Source organism: Monopterus albus, unplaced genomic scaffold (assembly GCF_001952655.1).
Source record: "Monopterus albus unplaced genomic scaffold, M_albus_1.0 scaffold58.1, whole genome shotgun sequence".
In the NCBI taxonomy this organism is placed as follows: domain Eukaryota; kingdom Metazoa; phylum Chordata; class Actinopteri; order Synbranchiformes; family Synbranchidae; genus Monopterus; species Monopterus albus.
In genome coordinates this window covers 1,411,322-1,423,148 of record NW_018127938.1, presented here as the reverse complement: position 1 = coordinate 1,423,148, position 11,827 = coordinate 1,411,322, and the positions used below count along the sequence as shown (strand labels likewise).

The following is an 11,827-nucleotide window of genomic DNA, read 5'->3' as shown; positions in this document are numbered from 1 at the left end:
GCGTGATTGATTTACTACTGCTACTGTACTGGTAAAGCATGAACTTTCAGTGTCAACATTTGAGCCAATACTGAGAAGTCCTTATTGAAATTTAAATCCCCACCTGCCGAAGAAGGCCATGACATACAATCATCAAAACCTTGAGAACAAGAATTAACTCGTTTCTAAAAGTGCTATTAGTTTGAACTTGCTTGAAGTTCCTAAAGACATTACACCCCTCATCTGAGGGGCTTCCATTGTAACTGACTGACTGACCTCTATGGAGTCCTTAACACCTGAAGGCCATTAAGGTGACATGTTTCATGCCCCACCCAGTCATCACAATGTCCTCAGGATCAAGAGTCAAGGTGTGAATGAGTGTTAATTAAACTGCCTGGGGAGGGATGTCAGGACTGCATTGTGCTGATAAGTGGTGTAGTAGAGCACTTCTTGTTTAGTGATGGTTGTTCAGCTTGGAAAGAATTCAAAGAAGCATGGAAGTCAAACTGTAACAACTGATGAGATGAAACATCTTCAGAATCCTCAAGCAGGTCCAATGGCATTTGAAGCACTTTAGGAAATATCATAACCTGGATGACTGAGAATCTCCACAGGCAAATGAACTTCAGTTTTTTTCTTCATAATTAAAAGTCAACCTTGCAACATGCAACACATCAAAAATGACTCACCTTCTGCAGTACACTGTAGTAAAACTACACTGTCAGAAAATTATTACTGTATTTTGCCACTTAGATCAGTGCCTAGTCTGTTGAATAGTACTGAAACAGTGTCATGCACCACTGTAATGCTTCTGAAGTCTTTCCAGTTCTTGTACCACGCTAATTCTGAGACGAGGCAGTCCGAGTAACTTCAATACAGTGCTGATTTATTCAATGAACACAGGTAAAAATTAACATTACACACTCAGGTATCTTGCACCCCCAACATGCATGCAGGCAGCTGGAAGATGAAAGACCCCGAACCCAACAGGCTTGTACATTATATCTGTTTTGGGCTAACCCTATTCTACACAGGGACGTCAAACCATGACGTCTCTGGTGCCAGCTGTGCAGCTGGCCATAGCAATAGTCAAAGTATGAAGAAAATCAATGTGTGTGTGTGTGTGTGTTGATTAAGTGGTGTGTATCTAAAAACATTCTGACAGGACATTCAGTGACATCTCCTGACATTAGGCATAAGAAGATATTATGATTATGATTAAACACGTCATACAGTGTTCAACTCTCTATCTAGTTATCCTTGACCATAAACAACCTGGAGTAACTCATGAAAATGAGTAAGCATTTAACAGCCTGAGCTAGACATCCTGTCTACACTAAAAACATTTCTAATACAACAAGTACCTAACCAATATCTACAGTATCTGACTAAAAATACCTAACACTTCATACAACAGTTTGGCCCAGTCTAGTTGTGGAAATGGGCGTCTCTTTAACCACACACTTTGATTACAATACTGCCAGGAGTGAATGAAGATATCCCTGTGATTTCCCATAGTGATCCTTTGGTGCTGATTAGATGGTCACATCATGAAGCAAGTAGATCTTGTTATAATAAATGGATGAATTTGCTTTCTCACATCTGATTTCCATCCATGTGTCACAGGCGCAGATGAATGGAGGCGAGAGGAAGTGTAAAGAGAAGCAAATAAGACTTGTTGTGCTTTGAACGATTTTGTTCGCAGACATGTTGAATACAACAACCACATCTTTACATGATTAATTCCAGAACCATACTGAGTTATTAACTTACCTCACACTTTCCACTATGACACTGCATCTTGTTTCATTTGACTCTACTAACTTCTGCCTTTTGACACATACCTTTTCCATGTGTGTCTGCACACACAGAACACTCTGAAAGACTAATACTGACATTTTTTGGGGAGGGAAAAGAATGGTTGCAATTTAGTATCTCTGGTTCTCCTATATTGTGACCTACCCCTGCACACTAGAGGGAACATATCCTCTGAAATACATTGTAATTTAAATGTTAGAGTACATAAATAGCATGCAAGAGTAAGGCTTTAGTGTGGATTACTGACCTGGTGCAGGAGGTTGTCAGGGTCAGGGCATCATCTCTGATGACCACATCGGGGCCAGACTTCTGAGATGTGGTCCGTGGCTACCTCCCAAGGGCTTTTAATGAACATCTTCCTTCCTTCTGCACACACACAGAATCATCTCTGGAGAGATACTGCTAACCATAGTCTGGAGATAACATGGCTCAAGCCTTCTGTGAACCTTGAGATAGCATAAGGGTATGACCAAATATGCAATGGGTAAAAGCTGAAATTCGTCAAATATTCCTCAATGGTCCTAAGTGTTGAATTCTAGTAATACTAAATATTTTATGTCAACACACCTTCACAGTGTTTCCAGTCCACTGTTATGTGAGTGGTTGAGGGAAAAACAAATATGGCGATTATAAGGGTTGAGGGACAGTCAGCTGCAATAACTGCCAAACACTCCATTCAAAACCAGGGCTGCTGTTAGGTCAAGCAACTCAACATTAAAATAGAAACTAAAGACTGTTTTCTAATGATGATTGAGCATCCAGTGTTACTTTAATAGCCTGAATGTTACAATTCCTGAATTTGAAAATGTGGAATTTTTAAGAATGTAATTCCTCTTGTTTAGCCAAAACATGAGGCAAAGTCAAGGTGCGTGACTGTTGTTTTCGTGGTGTGTATCTAAACAATTTGACATAACCTTACACATTAAGACAAATATTAAGACTAGCATTACAGTTGACCCTAAAAGCTCTTTTCCTGTAACCTTGGCGTGCCTGCAGTCCCTGCAGGCTGAATAGTTACAGCCTAAACTAGTCACCCTGTCTACACTAAACATTTCTAGACAACAGATCTCTAATCCATATCTATCTAACTAAGAAATAACCTAACAAAACTAAAGCCTGTTTTCTAATGATGATTGAGCATCCAGTGTTACTTTAATAGCCTGAATGTTACAATTCCTGAATTTGAAAATGTGGAATTTTTAAGAATGTAATTCCTCTTGATTTAGTTTAATGGTAAGTGCACTGAGTCAGACATTGAAATGTGTTTAGCTGCAGTCTGCAACAGTGAGTACTTCAAGTGCCCACTTCTGAGGGATATAAGCTTCCTTTTACTGCAGAAAGAAACATTTATAACATTTGAATTAACACAACAAAGAGCTTCTGTGCTTCAGTGATATGACACAAATAGCAAATGTAAGCAAAATAAATACAGTGAGTGATTGAACGTGACTGATTACAATCACCACTGGGCTGAAAGAGTAGCAAGATTAGTCCAAACATTAGCCTATTTTGTGATACTGTATATCAATTAAATTTTGCCTAAAGCAGAATATTACTAAAATTGCAACTATGAATGGTGATAGCTATCTAACTTTAATAGTGGAGTGGATTAATGTTCTGAAGGTGTCTATGAAGAGCAGATCCCTCGGGCTTTCTGCTCACAAACAGCAAGGCTCTTTGTTAAAAAGCTGACAATGTTGTCTCAGTAAGTGAAAGGATGAGGGTGATGATGGGCTTTCAAACATCATTTCACATCATCTCAGTATTGTTTTTTTTTGTTTGTTTATCTAAAACTTTATCTCTATTTCCTTCCAAAACATCTCGTGTTTCATTCTGATTTCATTTGCATCCCCCTGAAGATGTGCTAGAACTTTTCAGAGACATTGATCAGTGGACAACTAAAGACAGTTTCCATCCCAGATGACATCGATCAGTGGGCAACTCAAGACAGTTTCCATCCCAGGTGACATCGATAAGTGGACAACTCAAGACAGTTTCCATCCCAGGTGACATCGATAAGTGGACAACTCAAGACAGTTTCCATCCCAGGTGACATCGATCAGTGGACCTCCCCCCCCGGCGGGGTGTGGCGGACAGCTATGGTGCCAGCCTACACTTATAGCCTCTGCCAGCACCCTGCATGCTCCACCTCCACTGATAGGGTCTGGCCAACAGCTGCAGCCCCAGCCTCTACCTGCATACCCTGCCAGGACCCTGCATGTCCTCCTTCACCTGCAGGGTCTGGCTGACAGCTATGGTGCCTGAAGATGTGCTAGAACTTTTCAGAGACATTGATCAGTGGACAACTAAAGACAGTTTCCACCCCAGATGACATCAATCAGTGGACAACTCAAGACAGTTTCCATCCCAGTTTAGACATCATCAAATGACTGACAGACATTACTGGCCTCACTGCATCCTCTGCATGTCCCCACGCACTCATGTCCAATCATCATCTCTGTGAGTTTGCATGGGCTCACCTTTCAAATGACTGTTGCATTATTACTCCATTCCCATGCGGTGTCTTTTGTAACATATTGAAGTCGGTACCAATATACAATAAATGCAGAACTGGAGGGAACTTTGCCAGGCCAATACTGGAGTCTCCCTGGCTTAAAAGAAAGGGAACTCTGCACTCCACCACCCATGTGTTACAGATACTGTATGCCAGAACAAACTGCTAAAGCATCCAGTTCCCTAAAACTGTCAAAGCCCTTTCAGAAACCTTTTGAAGAAAATTTAATTTATATACTGGTGACAAGGCAGCTTTGCTCTCTTGCATTCTCCTCAGGCAGCAGAATGTTGTTACTGGTTTTATGTGGACTACATTTTCCTTATTTTGTTTTTATTTTAATGTAGCACATATGGAGTGGGGATAAATAAATTGGGAAGAAGAGGATAAAACACATTAAAGTGCTGCCGCACAGGCGTTACTTTTCAAAAATGTAGACAAATCATACATAAATGGTGTTGATTAATTAGTAAAGTGAACTTTTGCAGTGTTTAATAAGTCATGACTCATGAATATCTGGAACTATTTTCCAATACACTGGCCATTCTGATCCACTCTTTAACCTTAGTGTTTGTGATTGTGTGGACTAGACAGAAGAAAAATCTTCATCATTTCTAGTACATTATTTAAAATAAATTCACTAGAAACGTTTTATCTTTGAGTTTATAAAGCACAATATCCAGTTGATAGGGCTTTCAGGTGGGTCAAGCCTGGGCAGTCCTAAAGATCTTCATTATTTCAGAGGATGGCACATACAGTATACCAACATAAATTTATTTCATTAGATTACCACTCAGCAAACCTGTAGGCATGCAATATTGTAGTGAACTAACACCATACATAAGGCAGAGAGAGTGGAAGGAACAAGTCACCAAAGAGCCAGCAGCACATTTTTGCCCTAGGGTGCACAAGAAGGTTATTTCAGCCATGATGGCCGTTATAACTTCCCGTAGAACGATACTGTGATCCTGCCACCATAGTACACTAGGCTCACAGGCAACATCATGAACATAAAATAATCTAAAATAAGATGATCATTAAGGTTCTCAAGTAATGACATCACATGGGAAATGAATTATTCATTGTGGAAGAGACAAAGTGGAATAAAACAGAAGCTTTCCTTTTCCTAACTCTACTAATGTATCGCTTTTGCATATGTGAACAAACAGAATCACGAGAACTGAAGGAGTAAATCCCGGTTGTGTGGTGCTACAGCTTCTGCTTTCTTTAGTCCTTACAGGGGGACTGTGAGAATAATGTCTTTGTCTGCCACGCTGCCCTCTTCTTGCATGGGAGCAAAGAACAAGCCGCTCTAACAACGCACGGCTCCGTGCCAGCTCCAGAGAAAGCCATTTGGACATCTAATAGCTGTGGACCAGGCCGGCTTAATGTAAGCCTTATTGTGATTACCTGATGTAATGACAGCCAATCCAAATACAGTCTGTAAGCCATTACGAGCTGAATAAGAGGAACACATTATGCATTGCGCTATGTCAGCCTAACAGGGTCTGAACAATGCAGCATGAAAAAGTTTCCACCCGTTTAATGTGACTCCTAAGGGAATAAAGAGGAACTGTTTAGGGAAGTTGTACATCCTAAATACCAGCAACTGTGACTTTAAAGGCTGGAAAAAGGCCCTGCAAGCCCGATCCAAAATTTCAATGTAAACACAGACAAAGGGCTGGAAACATTTATTCAAATCTAACTTAGTCAGCAACCCCATTTGAAGTGTGCGTCTCCAAGCTTGTATCAGTAAAATCACAGGAAATGTAGAATAGCACTAATAGCTGTAACATAATGTCGTCATACATCAAACTTATTAAGATACCTGCAAGAAAATCGACTGGGCAATTAGTTCCAGCAGGAACTTTTATTGGGCAGAATGACTGACTGACATACATGACATGAAATTGGCTGAAATTGTAACACCCAGATTGAGGCCAATTTTCCCTTTCTTGCACACAAAGAAACAAGTGTGCGCAACTGATTTTCCGCCCTTACTCCTATTAACTAAACTGTAGCCAATTTGTCCAGATATGAGAGTAGTGTAGGGGAAAACCTGACACCAATCCAATTCATGTAGAGTATCAAATAGTCAAGGCTGTTTCAAAACATCATTCACTTATTTGCTGCTTCATAAACTGCTTTTCAAAGCCTTTCCAAAAAAAAAAAAAATCTAAATCTAAATCTGTTTTAGCTCTTGTCAGTTCGTCTTTAAACAAAGCCTGCGGGATCCTCAGACCTCTTGACACTTTATGACTCCAATCATTACTCAGGGTTACAGTGCCTATCTCATTACACAAGAAAGCCTGTGAGGGAGTGAGAGAATTCATCAGTTTATACCTTTCTGCTTGCTTCAAGTCGTGTCTTTGGAGAGACATTTTTCACAGCACATTATTCTCCTGGAAGCTTGTCCCACAACTGAGCTCACTCAATGCCGGACAGGATCTTTGTGTTTATCTAGAATAATTTCCTGGCTGAAAAAGAGCTGTCCTTCATACCGCCCCACATACTCTTGTTTCAGTCTCTCTTGTGAATGTTGGGTTTTCCAGGGCTGCTGAGGCAATTACAGCTGGCCCCAACACTTGGTCAAGTACCAGCTGCTTCTTGAAGGAAAGGCCCAGTATATACTGTACAGACAATGCTAAATTAAAGGGAAAACATGAACAGATGAGTGGTCTCTTCCAGGACGACAGTATCCTCATCCATAGGACATGAGGGGTCACTAACAGTTTGGTGAGGATGAAAATAATATGAATCATATGCTATCATATGCTGACAAGGGTCAGTCCACAGCTCTCAGCCAGGTTGAACACCTATAGGAGGTTTTGGACCAACATGTTAGACAGCATCTCCACCGCCATCATCAAAACACCAAATGAGGGAATGTCTTTTGGAAGTATGATTCCCTCCAAGTAGAATCCAGAGATTTGGAGGGTCACCACCGAGGTGTATTAAAGCTGTTTTGGTGGCTCTACACCTTACCGAGACACTCTATGTTGGGGTTTTCCTTAAATTTGTCACCTGTCTACAAATACAGTACTTGGTAAATGGATGGCACTTATATGTATAGTGTTTTTTTACCTTGCTGGACAAACCGCTTTACAAATTCACCCATTCACACACATACTCACACACCGCTGTCATGTAGGGTGCTGACCTGGTCACTGGGAGCAACTTGGGGTTAAGCGTCTCGCACGACGACACATCTACATGTGGACTGGGGAGCCTAGGAATCGAACAGCCAACCCTGCAATTAGAGGTTGACCCGCTGTACTCCTGATCCACAGCCAGAAATATTGTGTTTGTGTGCCTATGACAGACATCTCCAAATACTGTGCAGCCAGAAATATAAAAAAAAGACCCAAAAATGTATTTAAAACACCACAACTCTCTCTTTTATGTAAGGTTCTTTTATTAATAGTGGGTGTGATAGTTCTCTAGGCTTAAGTTGAAGTTCATGTTTCAGACTGAGAAGTTGTTTTGGGGATTTGGGAGAAAAGAGGGAAAGGAAGGTCAGTAAGGGAAAATTGGCGGGAGGGGGGTGAGGTTGCCCCAAATAGCTGATTTATGGGCAGCATGGAAGTAACACAGCTAAACAGAAATTACATGAGGTGGTTTAGGGGCCTTTCAGTCCACTTTTGAGTCTTTAAATTTAGTTTTTCTTAAATTGCTGCAGTGACATTTGTCTTTCTTTTATGAATTTGCCTGAACACATGATAAAGTCATATATCAAGCAGGTTACTTGAAAATTGTGAAAATAAATGATCTGACCCCTCAGACAGATTTACTCCAGTGATAAAAAAAACCTACAGCACTAAAAACCAGCATATTAGTCTAACACTAGAAGACAGCAGTGGATAATGTTCAGTGTAAGACAAGCACCTCATGTATTTTCTGATACTGAACCTGGATGCTGAGTTTAAGTTTTTCATCCAGCTCCGTTTTTAAGAGGGTCAGGAACTAAAGCCAAGACAGCATTAAAGGGCAGCTTCACCCCAGGAGAGCAGGGGTATCCTGTTGCTCGGGGTGAGGCAGTGTGGAAGAGAAATCATGTGATCACAGTGGGGCCGGTGCGCCCAGTCTTCTCATGAAGGTGAGAGACCTTCAGGGCGATGTCAACCAGAGGAGCCAGCATCACCTAGACAATGAGATGACACAGAGAACATCTGACTTCCTGTTTAGCTACTCACACATCGTCCAAAATATGCATGTTTGTTGCCATGTGCCGCATGCAGGTACCATCAACGAACCATTTAATGTTGAGTATGATCCTTTTTACTATTCTGACAATTTAAAAATAAAAAAGGATATTAGAAAAATAATCAGCCATTAGATCGATATAATTGTAATTATTATTTGCAGCACAAACTACTACCATCCCCCTCAGCCTGCTGAGCAGCCTGTGGAGCCATTTTAATACACTTAATGTAAAAAAAACACTCCAGCTTTTTACATTTTCACTGGGATGAAACCTAATCTGAGTTTCTAACCAATGAGAAGAAACAAACTGTCCTGGTCCAACCAGAGATCTGCCATAACTGAATAATTTTCTAGTAGTGATTCTCAACCTTTCTGTTTGGCAGACATGCAGCACCAAGTCAATCAGTGTGTAATGATCATACTGAACAGACCAGAGCGTGAGCTAGAAATGATCCAAACCTCAACAACTCAGAAAACCAATGTTTAAATGTCACATTTTTGTTGCAAAGTGCTTCCTCTTCTTCACTAAACCCACTCTTACCAGAATGTAACTCTCTGTGTGTGTAAATCACAGCAACCCAAAGTCAGCCAGTTGAACCATTAACCTACTGGCCATTTATCTGTCAAGATTCTGAAGCAACATTTCGCTTTATCTGTTCATTCATGCTGTGTAAGCATCGAAGTGGATAAAGGGCTTCTGTACAAGTTTTATTTACCTTTTTTGGTCTCGTCTCACTTTCTTGTTCTACATCACCTTCCTGTCGACACCAGTCAAACCGATTTTATGAAGCGTGTAGCTGCAACTCACATTCTTTATTTTTCCCTTGAGCTAAGCTTCTCTCTTTTCATACTGGCTCTGATGAGCTGCAATACCTTAAGACTTGGCCAAACATCTCCTTCACCTCTCATGTCGAATACAAATCTGGAACTTGTTTTCAGAGGGCTCCACCCCATGCTAGCTGGCTGTCCTGCAGACTGCACGTCATCCCAGCCAGCCTGAAGGGTTTGGGGGCCTTATAGCTCAGTTAGATCCTGACAGTGGTAACAACATACTGAGCTGACCTTTGACCACTTCTGTAAAAGAAAGCTGTTACACAGGCAGGTGGCAGGCTGGGAAACTATTAATATCCCTATATTTTCTTTGATTTTTTTTTTATAGGATTCTCGCCAGATCTAGGTGGAATAACTGCTTCTTTTCCTGACCTGTGGGTCCTGATCAATTTTCTGGGGGTCCTTCTCGTAGCTGTCTATGTAGAGCCTGATGGTTGCTCCTGCACTGCCTGTACCGCTGAGACGGAAAATAATCCTAGAACAATCAGAGAAGATGATCCTGAGGCCCTGAGAGAGTGAGAGGAGAGCAGGGGATGGACAGCGATAAATGAAAAATGTACAAGAACAGGAAAACATGAAGGTGAACTGTATGAGGTGCACAATGCCACTGAAACAATGTCACTATTCATTGGCTATAATCTTTTATAGGGATATGACTTTGTCTGCTCAGTCCATTTTTAAAATCAGTCAGTACAATTACAATGACCCTTTACTTAGAGCACAACCTGTTGATTAAGTAATGGACTACATCTGATGGATGGAAACCTGAACGACCACAGTATAAAATTTTAATGAACTCTGTCTTGTAGCCTCACCTGGTTTTTGGACACACTTTCGTCCACAGGGTCTGTGTAAGCAAAGTTGTCAGCGACAGTCACCTTGTAAGTCTTATCACCGGATGAGAACTTCTTTCCTATGAAGGATGCGTCAAACATTACTGTTTCCAGATCCTTGATCATCTTGTTGGCAGCGTCGGAGTCGACCTCCTCATAGTCATACCTGTGATGAAAGGTTGAATCAGGGTGATGGAAAAATCTAATCTGTTAACTGGAACCAGACAATTATCAAATTCTTGTCTTAACATAGTCACTTCAGCTTTATTTACAATTTGAAGGTATAGGGGTGATGTCAGTGAGTCTCTCTCAAAGTAAAATGTCCTTGCACAACTAAAAACTTCTTGAATTAGTCGGCTGGTGAATACTGAAAAACCTCTAGAAAACAGCTATCATCTTTTGCCACTTTGAGTTCACCTATCTAAAGCAAATGCTGTTTAATTCAACAGCGCTGCAATAAATCCTCCTTCCTGAGCGTGATAACGTTCAGTTTTTGCACTTTGAGTTCACCTATCTAAAGCAAATGCTGTTTAATTCAACAGCGCTGCAATAAGTCCTCCTTCCTGAGCGTGATAACGTTTGTGAGCGTGAAACAATTTTAGAAAGGTGTTGACTAAACTTTTGATTTTGGAAGTTACAGTTTGTGCTGCTGCTGTTGGACTGTACAGAATTATCCTGTTATTTAATCCACCTCCATTGATATAAATGGAGAGGGCATGGTGATACAAACATGTCAGTATCTTCTTCTTCTTTTGGCTGTTCCCGTTAGGGGTCGCCACAGCGAATCATCTGTTTCCACCTAACTCTATCCTCTGCATCCTCTACGCAATAAAATCCAACAGCATCACACACTGGCAAACCGGGTGTATATAAATGGACTATCTCTGGGCTTAGTATACTGGAGTTCTCATATTTGCCACTAGGTGAGGCCAGAGTATCATTTGAGCAACCAACATCCCAGCATAACCCCAGCAGGCACTCTTAAAACTGCTTCAACCAAACCAAGTCAAACCATCACTAAAACACTCACTGGCAAACTCAACCTCAAAGCTACTCTTTTTCAGGTTCAAGCTCACATTCCACAGACTGTTCTACATCTCAGTGCTGACCTGGTGAAGAAGTTCCTGCCAAACTTCTGCCAGTGGTCCTTCATGATCTCTTCCACACTTTGTTTCCTGGTGGCTAAGATTGACAACCATGCAAGCACTGCCCAGAGGCCATCCTTCTCACGGATATGATCTGAGCCTGGTTGGTTAGCAGAGGGAGAGGACAGGGGATGAGTGAGCAAGTAAGTCAGGGGCACCGCTTTCTCTTAATGTTTCTGATTACATATTCACCAGTGCCAAAGCTCTCCTCTCCACACAGTGAGAGTTTGCCAGCATCCATAAGATTCCCAAAGAACTTCCAGCCAGTTGGAGACTCGTATAACGGCATCTTCAGAGCTTTCGCCACACTGAAACAAAGCAACACACACAATAAACCACATAAGAATGATCTGTAACTGATGCGTTGTTTTTCTATTTACTCAAGAATTTTAGATTACTTGTCCAGGGCTCCACTGGTGGGCATACTGCGAGCCAGTCCTTTGACTCCAGTCTTCTGGAAGTAAGGGATGCTGGTAACGTTGGCAGCAATGACAGCCCACCAGGCT

The 11,827-nt window shown here is 41.3% G+C and overlaps 1 protein-coding gene across 1 annotated transcript in view; it reads right to left on the bottom strand.

Moving 5' to 3' along the window:
* Window positions 1-7,704: 7,704 nt before the first annotated feature.
* Window positions 7,705-11,827, bottom strand: part of pgm1 (phosphoglucomutase 1) — an 8,400-nt gene continuing 4,277 nt past the window's right edge. Inside the window, 6 exon segments of the mRNA XM_020602813.1 lie at window positions 7,705-8,450; window positions 9,716-9,850; window positions 10,159-10,342; window positions 11,286-11,421; window positions 11,514-11,629; window positions 11,720-11,825. Of these exon segments, the coding sequence (XP_020458469.1) occupies window positions 8,361-8,450; window positions 9,716-9,850; window positions 10,159-10,342; window positions 11,286-11,421; window positions 11,514-11,629; window positions 11,720-11,825 (767 nt within the window). The 3' untranslated portion in view covers window positions 7,705-8,360.